Source organism: Catharus ustulatus, chromosome 7 (genome assembly GCF_009819885.2).
Source record: "Catharus ustulatus isolate bCatUst1 chromosome 7, bCatUst1.pri.v2, whole genome shotgun sequence".
In the NCBI taxonomy this organism is placed as follows: Eukaryota; Metazoa; Chordata; class Aves; order Passeriformes; family Turdidae; genus Catharus; species Catharus ustulatus.
This window is the reverse complement of record NC_046227.1, coordinates 11,703,149-11,719,114: the sequence shown is the minus strand read 5'-3', so window position 1 is coordinate 11,719,114 and position 15,966 is coordinate 11,703,149. Positions and strand designations below refer to the sequence as shown.

Below are 15,966 nucleotides of genomic sequence, written 5' to 3'. Positions count from 1 at the left end.
CGCGCGCCGCTCAGCGGAACCGGAAGAAGAAAAAGCAGCGGAAGCGAGCGCGCGGGGAGCGGAACTGGCGGAGCCGCCTTCCGCCCGCGAGCCACGTGGCGGGACCGCGCCCGCGCCGCTCCCCGCCCCTGCCGCGGGTTCGAGCCTCGCACGCACGCACTCCCGGGAGTGCAGGAGCCGCTGGTGTGCCCCTGTGGCACCTCACCCCGGGCGCCCTCCCTTCCCCGGGTGCCAGGGTCAGCCACCGTAGGCAGGAAGCGGGTGTGTTCCCCGGGATGCGGGTGGCCGTGCTAGAGACTTTGTTTCCCGAGCGATCCCGAAGCCGGTGTGAGGGGGTGGGTCCCCTGAGCGACCCCGAGCGGAACCGGCCGCGGGGTCGGGGTTCAGCCGGCGCTCCCGGCCCTCCGCACTCGGCGGGGTGGGTTCTCCATCCGCTCCCGCGGCCTGACCCGCACTTCATCGCACAGAAAACAGCTCCTTTACGTGGAGAATTATTGACAGAGTGCGGTTGTGTGTGTTTAAAAGCCTGGCTTCGCCGACAGACAAGCACCAAGTTCTGCTCATTTCAAACACGCGTTTTGACCGCTGCTGTGGTGTCCCCGGGCCACGGGCAGTTCTGTGCGGGGACAGGCAGGGCCGGGCGGCCATTGGTGCCACCTCCTGCTTTGGTGCCACCTCCCGCTTTGTCCCTGGCACAGCCCAGCGCGGTGCCTGGCTGACCTACTTCAGTGCGCGGCCGTGCTGAGGAGCCGAGCTGCTGCGTGCCGGTGGGAGGCAGGCGGAAAACGCCGGCCCTTGCCCTTAGAAGCCCCCACTTATTTCACAGCCAGAGTGATTGATACTGAAAACAGGCAGAGATTTTCCTGCCCGCAGGAAGAGAGGCTCCTAGAAACGCTTGTGTTTTGATTTATATCAGACATTCATTGCTGCATTTTATGCAACCGCCTGTATGAGTCAGCACGCCTTTGTTTGCTCCATGTAAGGAGTATGCTGGAAAGCCAATGGGCAAAGAAATCTGTAGACCTGGATAATTCTGAAGACTTTTTTTCCCCCCTTTTTTCAAGGACTTGGTTGCTTTACATAACATAACCAGTTTTTTAAAATCCCACAACCAGTAATATTGCCAAAGAAATTAGGTTCAAGGAGACAGAGAATTTCCAGGTTCCATGTAGATTTAAAGTACTGGTTCTGGCCCTGCTGGCAGGGGCAGTACTATTATTATGTAAGAGCTACTGTTACTTAGCTGGCTGCCCCAGAACACTGCGTTCATCCTGTTTGCTAGCACTAACCCCTCTCAAGCAAGCAAATTGGCATTATAAGATTACAGATTGTTCTTAGGTTAAAGTCTGCTTTTTTAAGAAATCTGTTTCTGATGGACTGAAGAAGCTTTGCACAAAGTATATGTGTGGGCCAACAGCTTTGAAAAAATCTCTTACAGCTATTGGCTCCTGAACTATACTAATTTGGCAAAATTAGTCAACAGAGGTGAACTTTATTATATTACAAAACACTTGAGAACTCTGAGATTATTAGGGCAAGTACCATTGGCAGTGCATGCAAATGCAAGTTTGAATTTAGGTTTTGTGGGTAGAAGCTTGTGTGAGTATATTTGGTATTTTTAAAACAGTTTTTGTTTTCTCTTCAGATGTGTTCTATGTTGAATTTGAGCTGTCAAAAAAGAAAAGTGGGGTCATAACTGCTGTACGTCTACAGTTTTCACAGGCACAGCAGAGATTAACGTTGAAGGTCCTGTACAAATCTAGCTTGTGTCTTGAAGAGCTAATGCATCCACAACTGATGGAGTAAGAAGGGAGTCAAGAAAGGTGGTGTTACTGGTAGTGTGTATGCTGATGAGCACATTATAACCTTGTGTCTTTATGGCTGTATATATAGATAGGTAACTGCTTCCTGACTCATGTGAGTGTTAGCTTTTATTATGGGATTACATGAAAAAATTGGTTCTATGCCAGAGTCTGAGACTTTGGCCTTAGCATTGTAAGGCTCTGTTTTTAAAACTCCCTTTAAAATTTATAAAAAGCAGTAATGTTCAGGATAGAATATTTGTCACTTTCTGTTCTGTTAGTATTGTGTGTTGCTGTGGAGTTCTTACATGGCTTATTTTGGTGCTTTGTGTGTGTTATTGAGCTCATAATGAGCTCTTACTGTGAGCTTGGCATAGCAAGAACGTATTTGGCTTTTCTGACTGCTCAGCCTTGCCTAAGAAAGATCATCTTCATTCTGTAGCTTTGTATAGCATTTGTTTTGGTTTTCTTTATTTATTTTTTTCTTCCCTTGTTAATTCTGAATTATTTTAACAGCTGTGATTAAAACTAATTCCCATGAGTTTAGATACTGATTGTTCCACTGGCTGGTAAAAGTGTACCTCTTGGCGTAGCTGTGTTTGTAACTCAGCATTCATTGACACAGAGAAATGCAGGCACTCAGTGCAGCTGCTTGGTGTTTGGTGTTATTACAGGGGAACATGGCACACAGAGATTTGAGCTGTTTGTGTTAATGATGCCCCCTGCCTAGAGCTAATGAATGTACTCTGCCCTTTCCCAGAGGTAGCTGTAAAGTTAACACTCTGTTTTGTAGCATGAGGATAATAATATCCTACTTTAATTGAGCTAACTTCTGTTGATTCATTGATTTTACATTCATTTTATGGTTCTTGTGTGTGGATTTTTACTTTTTTTTTTCTACTTGCTGGCCACTTAGAGCTAAGCATATGCCTATGCCAGCAGCGATGCCATGCAGGAGTAGCCTGAGCAGTTGTGGAGGGGATGTTAGGACTCCGTGCTATAGTTCAAACAGCTTGCAGCCTAAATGTCATCTTTTAGGTAGGTGTTGCTTCTTGTGCACACCTGAATAGCCATGCTGTGCCAATTTAAAGCAGGGCACCTGTTCTGTTTTAATGACTTAGCTTGCAAATTTGTTCAAATGCAACTGCCTGGGTGCAGATTTGCTTAATACATGCAGATTCCATTGCTTGCACGGTTGCAATGGCTTTAAAAAAATGCATACTGTGCCTAAATAGAAAAGTGAGTTTTGTTGTGACACATTATCTTAGTAAAAACCTTAGGAAGATTATTAGAGTTAGGCATAATGAAAATGATTTTTGCTCCGAGATCTGCTGTTGTGGGAAGGGTTATGTGACTTCACTGAATTGTCAGGATTGGAAGGGATGACACAGGAACATGCCCAGGTGGGGTTGGAATGTCTCCAGAGAGGGAGACTCCATGACTTCCCTGGGCAGCCTGTTCCAGTGTCTGCCACCCTCAACGTAAACCAGTTCTTTCTCAAGCTGAGGTGGAACTTATTATGCTTTAGTTTATGGCCATTACTCCTCGTCCTGTCACTGAGAGCCACTGAGAAGTGCCTGGCACCATCCTCTTGTCACCCGCCTTTGAGGTATTTCCATGCATTCATGAGATTCCCTCCCAATCTCCTCCAGACTGAACAGGCCCAGCTCCGGCAGCCTCTCCTGATGAAGAGAGCTGCTCCAGGCCCTTTCTTTGTGGCCCCCGCTGGGCTCTCCCCAGCCGCTCCGGTCGCCACGGTGCCCTTAACGTTCAGCGCTTTCTCAACGGCGATCGCGGCCTCTGCCGCGGCCCTGTCGGGAGCCCGTGCGGCCGCAGCTCGGTGCGAGGGCCGGGAGGGGCGGCGGGCGGAGCCCGGGCGGGAAGTGAGCTCAGGCGCACCGGAAAGCCCGCCCGTGCCGCGGCCCTGTGTTTGCGCTGCGGGCAGAGAAAGGAGCGGAGCGCCTGCAGCGGCCCAGCCGAGCCTGCCGCACGACACGGGGTCGAGCCATGTCTGACCAGGTACGCGCAGCTGTTCCGGCCGCGGGAGGACGGCCGGCGGGCGCGGCGGCCCCGGGGCTGCGGGAGGAGCTGCCTGCGCCCCCCCGCCCGCGCTCTCCGCCGCGGCGGGGCAGCCCCGGCCCGGGGCGAGCGGAGTCGCGGCCGCCCGGAGGGCGCCGGGGGGAAAACGTTCCCCTAGGGGAGTGTGTGTGTGAGTGTGGATGCCGATCTCCAGGGCCGGTCAGATTCAGGCCGCTCTCCCCCTGCATTTTAATCCTTTTTTCCTCTTTTCTCGGGGTGTTTGGCGAGGAGCGCGGGCGGGCTCCAGGCGGGGATACTCGGGGGCCGGGGCGGCGTCCGGACGGAGCGGGATCGCCGCCGGGGCAGCCCCGGCCCTGGAAACTGGGAGTACAGCGAGGGGTGAGCCGTGTTGCCCTACAGTTGTTTCCTCTCCTTTTCATTTCCCGGGTGTGAGGTAGGATGCTTTTTCCCTGGAGCGGGCTTTGTGCGGGTTAGGCTAGGCTTGCCAGGTCCTCTGTTCGCCCTAGGAATGCGAGAGCCTGGTTTTTCTCCTCCTCTTTCCTTGTGTTAAACACCCCGTCCTTTATCAAGGCTCTGTTCTGCCTTCGCTCCAAGTAATATTCTGTTATGCCCTCGTCATTTCTGTCTTCTGAGCCGGGGACTTAAATAGTTGCTTGTACCGCAAGTTCCCGAGTTGCTCGGCCTGGCATGTATACAGTGCTTTGGTTACAACTATTGCTCTAGGCTATGTGACCTGCTGGTGGAAAGTTAAAACACCGTTCCGGTTTTAATTTGTGTTCTGTTCTGCTTTATTTTTTTATATTGTCGTCATAGGGCACTGTTTTCTAAGTTTGATTTTTCCCAAAGTGTAACCATCACGATAATGTCAGTACCTACAAATGTTTGTTGTGGTGCTGTGAAGTCAAGAACAGTACTGGTGCCAGGCAGGAAATGAAAAGTCCCCAGAGACAAGGCTCAGCTTAGTGCATGCCGTGCCTGCTTTGGGAGTAGCCTTGGTGCAGTATGAGCCGTGAAAAGAAGCCAGTGCTGTGTGCGCTGGTGGTCTTCCTCCCCGCCCCCGACTTCCAGCACAATGCAGCTGACAATGGTGCTGTGCCTCGCTGTGCCTGGGAGAGGGGCAGCTGGGAGCACAGCGATTACTGCCTCCTAGGAGGACACATTGCCCCTGTAGTAAAACACGTGAAAGTGACTGCATTTAAAAAAAAAAAAACCAACCAACAAACAACAAAACAAAAAACAAACAACAAAACCAACAACAAGAAAACAAACCCACCAGCGATTTCTGAACTAGATTTTATAGACAGATGTTCACGTGACCTGCTCTGTAGTTGTCTGCATACGTGAACCAAGGCGTGTTTTAACAAATAGCAGCTCTCATTAGAGTGTTAGGTAAATCCTTCTCCAGGCAAGTTCTGCTAAAACACATGTGTGTTTTGTCTTTGGGACTGCTTGAAGTATGTAAAGTTACACATATGTGATAACCTGTTGTGGCTATATATCTTAAAAGTCTGTGAATAAGGAGCCTGCTGTTTATTTTTAGTAGATAAGCAAAACACTGTTAGACGTTGTCATTCATTTCTGGGGGACTGTGCAACAAGACCTAAACAGATGCTTAAGTAGAAGGATAATGTAAGATTATGCAGCACTGTAAATCTCATTCCTGTTTATCAATCCTACAAGAATAACTGGATCACCTAAAATTGTGAATTGCTTAGAGTATTATTCTTTTTGGCCCTGAAATTGAGGGAGTTCATTTATCACCAGTAAAAGAAGGGGTTACTTTATTTTCAATGGGAAATTGACTTTTGTGATAAGTAAAAATGCTTGAAAGAAGGGAAGACTTCAAAAAACCTCATGGTTGCTTAGTGGGATCTAAGCAAAACCAAAACACAAATTGTTTCCCCCTCCCTTCAAGTGTCTTAGACTGTTTTTGTTATCTGTTCATTTACTGCTAATAAAGAGTGCTATAGTTTGTATGTATGTTTTCCACTACTATAAAAAATGTAAGAGTTTATTTGCTTTGTTAGGAAGCATGTTGTTCTTCTATTTCTGTAGTAATTTTGGTTTTGTTAATTTTTTTCTTTAAAATGCTGAGTTTAGGCTTTGTTTTTTTAAGATTAGAAATTGAAGTTTGAGCCCTTCTGGAAATGGGAGGAGGAAACTTGCAATATGTTGCCTCATGATGTTTGTTTTGTGTGTGTTTTGTTTTTGTTAGTTGCAATAGCAATACCAGTGTGTTTCATCCAAGAAACTTTGTGTGCTTTTTAGGGTCATTACAGAAGAGTGAGACTAGGAGCTTTATTTTGTGCTCTTTAGGAAAACTGCAGTGAAGCCTTTAAAACTTTAGGCATCTAATGAAAAGTTAGAAATTGGAGTGTTGTGGTATTTCTGTTCTCTTTGTGGGGTGGTCTTTTTCATGTCTTGTTTCATGAGGTACCCTAAAGCACCTGTTCTTTTCACAGGGCAAGACGTCTGGAGGCTTGCTTGCTAATTGCTGATCCAGGGCTTTGTTAATGAATGCTAGTAGTTTTAACAACTTTACACTCTCCTTCCTTTCTTTATTCTGAAGTGTTTTTGTGTTGCCTTAACCGTTTGGCATTGAATGGCAGTATAGTTCACTGACAAACTGCAGAGAGCATTTTCAGACATGCTGGGTCTTGTATCCTGATGTAAAATATTTTGTTCCTATTTTAAGCTTTGATTATTGCCACTTCTTAATTTGACTTGATACTATTTCTGTTTTCCTGAAGCTACAACTTTCTTTCCTCATATTTTGTGGGTGAGAGGTTGTAGGGCTTTAAATGAGCATCTTTATGGTTTGAAGACTCCAATTCCCTCTGCTTATTCTACTGTTTGCTGCTTTCCCTATTTGTTTATAATACTAGAGCCTTCTTTCCTTGAGGGTAGGAATCAAATATGAATCATAGTTTTATCACTCATATTGTCCAGAGGCACTGTCATAGTAGCAATGATCATTAGTAATACCTTGTACAAGATGATTAGGTTTGGAAGCCCGAGTAGGTAGATCTGTTAAAATGTACAGAACTATAGAACTACTACAAGTTCCTCTACTGCTGGGATAATATGCTGTCATGCAATTTGCCAAGTAAATTTAGGCAGTGTCTGACCTGAAATGTCACGTAAAGGGACAGAGTGTTCTTACAAATTCTTTCAGTAATAGTGAAACGGAAGCTAGTTCTGAAGTTACAGACTTCAGATCAGTAGAGATCTGAATCTTGCTCTTGATTCCTAGAGGTTAGTAATCCTGCATAAAGACATTAAAACTGCTCTTTGTGCAAGTTTTTAGAACAGGTTGCATGTTCTTGTTTTTCTTTTTTTCTGGTCAGGAGTGAATCCCAGTGTGTTTCTATTCCTGCAAGTAGTCCCAGAACCTTCGAGTCCAAATATGTTAGGGAAAATTTTGGTGGGGGACACAGGTGATCTGACTGTGCTACCTGTGAAGAACTCCTTTCATGGTACTAAAGTGACTTGCTTGAAGGCCTGTGTGTGTCAGGCTTCTTGAAAGCCTGGGTTGAGTTTTTGGATTTGAGCTTGAAGGGTGATGAATCAGTCCCTTCAGTTTAGGTTGTGCCCAGATGGGTATTAAAAAAAATAAAAGGTATTTAAACTAGGTGGAGTCTCTGGCTCATACTTCTTTGCATTGTAGAAACTGAATTGATCTGGGTTGAGGCAGTGAATCAAACTGATAGAAAGAATACTTCCTTTCTTTCTGCACACCAGATTGAGACTGATACAGATGGGAAAGGTGTTTGCTGACTTGCCCTATGCCCTTCCCTGATCTTTTAATGTTCAAAGAAGTTGTGTGTGTTTAACTTCTTTAAGGAGGAAAGCAGAAAAGCTTAAAAAGGTTTTAATCTGGAGATAGAGACCTATCTGGATGGACTTAATAGAGAAAGTTAGTATTTTGTGTGTTTTTCACACATGATCCTAAATTTCAAATCCAGCCATACAAAGGATATTTCTGCACATTTAGCAAAAAGTCCCTTTTGGGATGGGAGCCTGTGGTAGACACCTGTACATAATTTGTTTATTTTGTCTACAGTGTTAAGCAGTAGAATATAAAAGGAAGACTTCAAACGTGATCAGCAGGGTACCTGTGGTTATGACTATTTGGGAACAATTCTTCACAATTCTTCTTCTAGACCTAATATCTGTGTAAAATCCCTTTGTCCTGCAGTGGAATGGAACTAAAGCCTGATGCAGGATTTGTAGGGACAGGCAAGGAATGGGGTTAATAGTAGCTGATTTCTCACTTGTTTCATCTATCAACCAGTAACATGAAAACTCTGATGTCCTTAATTAATGTCTTTGAGTGTATAATGCTTAAACCCTTTTGATGAGCTTTAGTGCTCAAGTTGTTGAATCAAACTTGTCTGTACAGTTAATTCTTACCCTGGAAAGATATCAAAACACTACAGTGCTTGGAACTGCACCTTTTAAACCTTTGAAGTATTGTGGTCTTAAAACAAACGTGTTAGAAGGAAGCTCTTTTATTGTCATAGAAAAGAAGGTAGCTGACCAGCCTTTTGAAAATAAGGACTACCTTTGATGCAATGGGTTAAAAACTGTTTGCCTGGTTCACTCTCTTTAAGTTAATAGGGTGTCACAAGTCCTTTCTGTTTACTCTCCTCATGATATTCCTTTTTTTCTGTCAAATATCTGAGCCTCTTAGTATGCTTCTTGTGGGTTTTCTGCAGTTTGTTTGTTGTCTAGGAGTTAGGAGGTATAAAATCATACTTCTTATTTTTGTATGTCATCCATTTCCAAATGAGTCTTCTCTCATCTTTTATGTTCTTTATGGTGTTTCTTTTCTCTCGTTAGTTAAACTTCTCATGGGTAGACAGACAACCTTTCATAATACTATCTTGCTATTATTTTTGTGCACACACACAGAAAGAAAGAAGACATCTGGAGTAGTCTGATTTCATGCAATAATGAGGATGACAGCTGCCATACTGTCCAGTGAAAATAATGAAGTGTTGAACTGATCAGGTTTTGTTTTTCTTGCAGGAAGCGAAACCTTCAGCTGAGGACTTAGGAGATAAGAAAGAAGGGGAGTACATTAAACTCAAAGTCATTGGGCAGGTGAGTTTTTTTATATAATTGCTTGTTGACATTTGATGGAGGTGTGACTTCTTGTATGGTAGAAATGACCAAATGCAAATTGATACTTTCTGTTTTACAATGTGACTCCTCCCCTGACATAAACTACTTCCAGTTGCCAGGAATGTGTATTAGTATACTCTGGCATTATTTTTTTTTTTTTGATGCATTGAGATTTTAATTTATCCAAGGGTATGAATGAAATAAGTGGCAAACTTGATAAATTAAGGTCCTCCAAGTTTGTGTAGTACTCTAGGCATGAGGTCATCTTTCCTTTAAGGGATAGGAAAAGAGTTGTTGGCTGCCCTGTTGGTAGAAGTAACAACCAGATGAATGGTGGATTAGAAGTCTGTATTCTGGCTGTGTGTTGGAATGTGAGTGTTGAGAATGTTGGAATCTTCTGTGCAAAGAACCCCTAGCTCAGATGACTTAACTAGGATTGTTTGTTGGAGTCATATTGTTGGCTGCAGTTGGGTGGAGACAGATGACTTTCAAGTAGGACTAACGGAAACTATCTTACCTCTTACTGGCCCAATCAGCAGTTATGAGAACACATTGAAAAGCTGGAAGTGGCCCACACCCCTTTTGCACAGAACCTCTTGCAATCTGTTTTATCTGTAGCCATTTTGACAGTTGCAGCTACTTGCATCTTACGGCTGGGTGTTGGGAAGGACTACAGAATAAGACCTGAGATTTCTCCTTAGGGTAGTCTTGTGTTGCCAAGTCTGCCTGTATCCTAACTTCTAGATAATTACTCTAATTGAACGAGGTTTTGTATATATTTTGAAGTACAAACTTTAACTTGTCTCTTTAGGAATCTTAGAGCAGAAATCCCCTGCATATGTATGTTTGTATTTCATAAGTATATCATCTGGGTAGAGATGGCAGCACAGACTGAACCATGTATGGGTTTTAGTAATTTTAAATCCAAAACCTCCATGTTGAGCCTAAGGCTATACTATGCCATCTGTTTTTTTAAGAAGAGCTTCCTGTAGAAGTACATAGCAAATTTAGTGACTGATAAATCATCCCGGAGGTTTACATTATGATGCATCAAGGTATGCATGGTGATAGTTAAATCACGTTTCATGTAAGTTTGATATAAGTTTTTTCTTAATGAAATGTTTAAAAATAAAATAGGTAAAGTTAGCAGTTGCTACAGGGAGAGTAATTATTTTTCTTTTCTGTCCTTAGGACAGCAGTGAAATTCACTTCAAGGTGAAAATGACAACACACCTCAAGAAACTCAAAGAATCATACTGTCAAAGACAGGTTTGTGAAACAATGACATTCTTTAAAAAGAAAATAAAAACCCAAACCTCTTTTCTCACTGTGCTTTAAAATATAGACTTTTGGGGTATCTGATGATACAAATAGAATGGAACTCCTTGTTTCTTTTGACAAGTAAAAGTATTCCTATGTAAGACAAATGTTATACCCTAAGTTAAAGAAATCTGCACTATTAATTGTTTGTGTAGGTAAATGGTAACAACTGTTACAGAACAGAAACATTTTCACTTCCAGATTCTGTGGTAGATATTGTGGAGTCACAGCTGCTATTTCCAGAAGCCCTGGCCTAGTTTGCCCTCAGCTTTGGGGATAGATGCCTTGTGTGGCCTTTTCTTGGATAAGTGTGTTGGAGTTCACTTCAGGAGATATAATCATAAGCAATAATACTTTGGGGGCTTTTTCCTAATACTTTGAGACAAGTTGAATTTGTCATTGAAGTGTTCTTTCATGAAATGTGTTCTTTTTTGCTGTCTTTCTGGAGGAAAGAAAAGATCAAACACCAGATACATTTGTAGCCAAATCCAAATGGTTAAAATTATTACGCATTTTAAAAACCTGCAATTAAAATTAAAAAAAAATTGGAAATAATTTATGCAGTAGTGTTACTAATTAATAAACATGCATGTGTGTAATTCTTTCTTAAAGAAAGAGATAATTGTTTAAATGAACACATCTGTATCTCCTGAGCTGAATTCTGGAGGGCTATGATTTCCTTTGCAGCAGTCAATGCAGTTTTTTATGTCAAGTAGCCTTTCTCTGGTAAAAGGACTACAAAGATTTCTTCCACATTGGCCAGAGGGATTGTTGAAACAGTGTGAAGGATCTGTCCTTACCTGAAAAAATTTTCTTCCTGCTTATTAGCAAGCAGTATTTGAGAGCTAAGTGATAAAATTTTGTCATATTTCACGAGTTTGTTTTGCTCATAACTTGAAAGAGAAGGAAGAGATGAGGTGTTTGCCTTATCTATTGATGTGAAGTGTGACATTCTGCCAGAACGTGGACACATTGTGCAACAGACATACTCTGTTTACCTTTGGGATGTTTGTTTCTCCTTGTTTGAATGCTGTTCATTTTTCTCCCCCTCAGCCCTACTCTTTTTTGTTCCCAGTGCTGAGCATTTGCAGAATTGATAATGGTAAAGGTTGTGATTCCTTCCTGTAGCAATAGAAGATTGGGAAAGCGAGGGTAGGAGTTCATGAAGTAATTATCATGTTCCTCCTGTTGTCTTAGGATCCTTAAACAAGGCTGATATGCAGTTCAGAAAAATACATGTGTAATGATGTCTTGGGAGAGAGGGGATAGTCAGTACTCACTCCATAAATGAAGACAAGTTTAAAAAGCTAAGGAAACTTCCAAGTTGTTGAGCTGGAACTCCAGTGAGACTCTGGAATAAACATGTGTTTTGGCACTATCATAGTTTTTGAGTCACTTCTTTGTAGTCTACGTGAGTGCGACAGAATATCTGAGCTCCCTGTGTAACAGGAACTAACACTCTTTTATGACTTTCATGTGTTGTTTTTATTTAAAATGTTTTTCCTTGTAAACCTATAGAAGATTAAGTAAGTTGGGTTTTTTCTTATACATCTGTTTCTTTTTTAGGGTGTTCCAATGAATTCACTCAGGTTTCTCTTCGAGGGTCAGAGAATTACTGATAATCATACCCCCAAGGAGGTAAGTTTCTTTCTAGAAATATAGTTTGACTATATTTCTTTAACTAAGATCTTTTAGTAAGGCACATAGGCAGTTTTGAAAGAGCCTGGTTGAACCTCCATGTCTAATGCCTCAGAAAGGAGGGTGTAGTCACTGCTTACTAGAGGGGAGAAAAACACAAAGGGAATCTTCCCGTTGTTGAGCTTGAACTTCAGCATGACTTCGGAATAAATGTGTATTTAGTTCACATTTAGTAGATCAAAGTGTAAATAAACAGAAACCACTTACTTCTGTCCAGTGACTTCCACCAATTGTTATGAAAAAGCAGGAAGAAACTCATAATAATGACCTTCTGAAAATATCACACAAACTTGTTGACTGTGAAACTGAACAAGTTCTCTCTGTGAGAGAACACTGTAAACAGACTTTGAGTTGCAAGGTGTAGGTGTTAAGCTGTATTGTGAGCTAGTAGTGCACTATTTATATTTATTATAGATAATTCACATGGCTCTACAGCTGGTGCATTCACTGTCATGTTGGTGATGTCCCTGTTCCCCCTAAACAAGGGGTTTAGACAAAGGGTAAAGCCAGCAACTTCCAGGGTGATGTGCGCTGCTCCACAAGAGGGCCTTTGCTGTAAAGCTTTTGCTCTGACTCAGATACATAAGTCTGAAGAAAAAGGATTAAAAATTGTGAATGTTGTCTAGTGAGATGGTGACTGAAACTTTTTTCACCCCTTTGATGAATTATGATGGGACAGAGGAACAAAGCATTGTATAATTTGTTTAGGACCTGCTTTGATTTCATCACACCAGATTTATAACAATTATTTGCTGTTTTTTTCTCTGTTCTCACAGCTGGGGATGGAGGAGGAAGATGTGATTGAAGTTTATCAGGAACAGACGGGGGGTCACTCAACAGTTTAGATCCTTCTGATTTTCTTCCCCCTTAATCCTTTTTTATTTTTAAATAATAGTTCTTTTGTAATGTGGTGTTCAACACTGAAACTGGCACCCCATCTCTGGGAGTTTACTTTCAAGCGTCTGGTATTTTGAATTCTCGTGCTCATTATACACTATTGTTTCTGTTTTCATTGTGCTGAACTTCTGTGATCCAGCTGCAACCTTGCTCCCCTCTTCCCTTCTGCCCTCCCCTTTAGGAATACATGTACTCACATGCATTTGTATGTTCACTGGGTTCGTGCATTTCAGGCACGAAGGCTGTAAGATCTGCCAGGTGGGCGAGTGTTCTTAATGACTTCCATATCTGCCCTGAAGTTTTGATGTGTGACTGTCTCACTCCTGGACTATAACTTTCAGTGCGAGATGAAGTTTTTCAGAGAACTAAACTGTGGAGAAGTTGTGTATCCATAACTCAGCTATTTTGCTTAAATTGTGCTGATGGCCCAATGAAGAAGATTGCCGAGTTGGAAATGGAAAAGCTAGAACTGTTGTCATCTGTTCCTTGCTCCAGAGATGGCTTGGCTGAAGACGTGAAATTGAAAACCCTAATGATTTTTAAATATTACCAGAAGAGCCCAGAAGCATTTTAACCTCATGTAGGAATTAGTACGCGCAGGTATCCATGCAAGAATGTTCACAGCAGCCAACTGGTTTTACTTTGACACTCTTGTTTGTACCTTTTGGCCTGGGACGTGGGTTTTGAATGGACATTGTCTGTACCAGCTTCATTTAAAATAAACAAGAAAACCAATTTTATAAACAACTTGCATTTTCTTTTCAAATATTTGGAAATAAGCAAACCATTAGAAGTTATACTCACTGGAAAAGCATACCCTAATTATAAGTTGAAGCCAGAAAAAAATTGTGCTCTGTAAATATACCTCATAAAAATTCTTTTTTTCTACTTGCCCTAGTAAAATACTTGATCTGCTTGTTTTGCAGGTGACTCTTAGAGACTACTAGCTGTTTCTTTTCTTGGAAGAGAATATTCACATACAGTTACATAAATCTTGACTCATGCACAGAATTTAAACTGAAAATGCAACTTGGAAGTAAACAAAAATGGCTTTTAATGTCTACATTTCATATGATATGGTACCATTAAATAATCTGTGATGCATGAGATGGAAGTGTCATTACAGTTCATTGGGCATCATTATCAGGGTCTACACTTCCCAGCTACCTGCAGGTTTATAAATGGTCAGTTTGAGGACTTGTTACTGGATATGAAAGCTGAGGTGGGAGATTATGGGCAGAGTAGTGTGAAGAGAAGATTTCAGTACTCTCCCTGCTTCACCTCTTTTGCAGATCAATAGGATTTGTTTGGTAAATCAAGTTCCATATAGATGCCAGCTTCAGTTACAAGATGTATGCTGGCATACTTGGAAAAAGTAGTAGGTTTTAAGTTGGTTTTTTTTTTTTATGGCATTTGCTGTTAAGCTAGACGTGCATTTTCTTTCATGCTTGTGGTTGTCCTGTTCCTAATTTAGTGATACTTTTGTATTCATAGTTGCACTTAGCAATTTTTTAAAGATTAAAATTTTTGTTTACAAAATGTCAGAATGTGGGGTTTTCTTAAAGTGTTCTATGTAACTCAGTTCTTAAGGAAAGGATTGCTATGATGATATAGAGGACATGGCTTCTCTGCACTTACCTCCAATTGCTTTTTTAAAATACTAAATACATTTGCTTAGGAATACCAAAAATAACCTTGTGACTATTACCAGATCATTTTTTAAAATTAAATTTTATACAATGCGCTTTTTTGTAGCAACTTCCTATTCTCTCTCTTCTGCAAACTAGAAACTGAGGTGCAGCTTACTGGGGTCACTGTGGAAGCTGAAAGCGGAGCTGAGAACTGAATCCACATCCCTGGGGTTTGATGCTAGTACTCTAGTGGCTGCCCTGACTATCTTTGCTTCTAGCTGTTCGCTTTTCTCTTCCAAATCAGTTTTTATATGCTCATTTATATCAGCTTTCTAGCTGAAGCACTGCATTTGGTTCTCTTGAGACTGTGGAGGAGGGTTTTCTGCAAAATGCAGCTTCAGTAGGATGAAGCTCAAGGCAAAGATTGCTTTCTGTTCTGTAACCTTGTCCTAAAATACATCTCTTTATAGAGTGGATGTGGAACCAGTCACAGACTGATTTGACCTCTTTCTCAGAATTGTTGTGAAGCCTCAAAGAGCCTCAATAGAGCTGCTGGTCCAAAGTCATGTCTTTGCTGATAGAACTTGATAGAGCAGTAATGATGGGAAAGCTGTCCTCTGCCTCAAAGATTAGTATTGAGAGCTCTGTGCAAAATGAGAAGATGCATGTGCTACAGATGCACTAGTAAGTTTTTTAAAGAAGTTAATTCTTGGGGGTTATAGGTTGAAATAAAATCTGAATTTTAAAATAAAACCCGGGTTTTGAAGTCAAGGAGCTAGATTTGATTTTCTTTCTTTCTTTTTTTTTTTTTCTTTTTGGAAGAGCTGGTCCTTGTCAAAGAATTTCTTTCTAAAAAGGTGGTCTAAAGTGGAAGTTTTAGAGCACTTACAGTTTCAAAGGCTGTAACTGGAAATAAGGTTGGATTTCATATGTTGGAGAAAAATTCTTTTCTCTTGCAATTTTTCTATCTTTGCTTACTTGTGTATTAGAAAAAGGTTGTTTTTAAGTGCTTAAAAAAGTTTTGGGAGAATAAAACCTCCCTCTATTCCATAGCTGACTCAGTGAAGATGGAAGGTAATACTTTATTTTGAATTGTGACAATATATTTAATATTCACTATGGTGATGTATAAAAGCTTTATTGAAAGGCAATTTACAAAACTATCAGTCTTAACGGCTTTTCTTAAAGCTGCTCTGCCTAAAGGATATGTGTATTTTCTTAAGTATAACCATGTCTGCATGATCACCAGTCTGATAAAATGAGGACTTCTTGACGTTTAAATGCATAAATGTTGGCAGGATTTGGACTTCAGTTAATACGTTTGATAATGCTAATACATGAATTCTGCCATGAATTTTGACTAGCCATGTATTGTTCTAGAAATGTTACAGTTGTTTACTAGTTTTTAGCTTTTCCTAACTTAAGTGGAAATTATATAAGAATACAGTATT

The 15,966-nt window shown here is 41.5% G+C and overlaps 1 protein-coding gene across 1 annotated transcript; it reads left to right on the top strand.

The window, feature by feature from the left end:
* Window positions 1-3,690: 3,690 nt before the first annotated feature.
* Window positions 3,691-13,631, top strand: SUMO1 (small ubiquitin like modifier 1). Its single transcript, XM_033064979.1, has 5 exons — window positions 3,691-3,821; window positions 8,874-8,948; window positions 10,161-10,238; window positions 11,856-11,927; window positions 12,764-13,631. The coding sequence occupies exons 1-5, from the start codon at window positions 3,810-3,812 to the stop codon at window positions 12,830-12,832; spliced, it is 306 nt and encodes a 101-aa protein (XP_032920870.1). The 5' UTR covers window positions 3,691-3,809; the 3' UTR covers window positions 12,833-13,631.
* The last annotated feature ends 2,335 nt before the right edge of the window (window positions 13,632-15,966 follow it).

What these genes read in the sequence shown, in the direction of transcription:
- SUMO1 (XM_033064979.1), top strand. An exon ending in AATCATACTGTCAAAGACAG is followed by an intron (nt 10,239 to 11,855) that starts GTTTGTGAAACA and finishes TTTCTTTTTTAG; the next exon opens with GGTGTTCCAATGAATTCACT. An exon ending in ATAATCATACCCCCAAGGAG is followed by an intron (nt 11,928 to 12,763) that starts GTAAGTTTCTTT and finishes CTGTTCTCACAG; the next exon opens with CTGGGGATGGAGGAGGAAGA.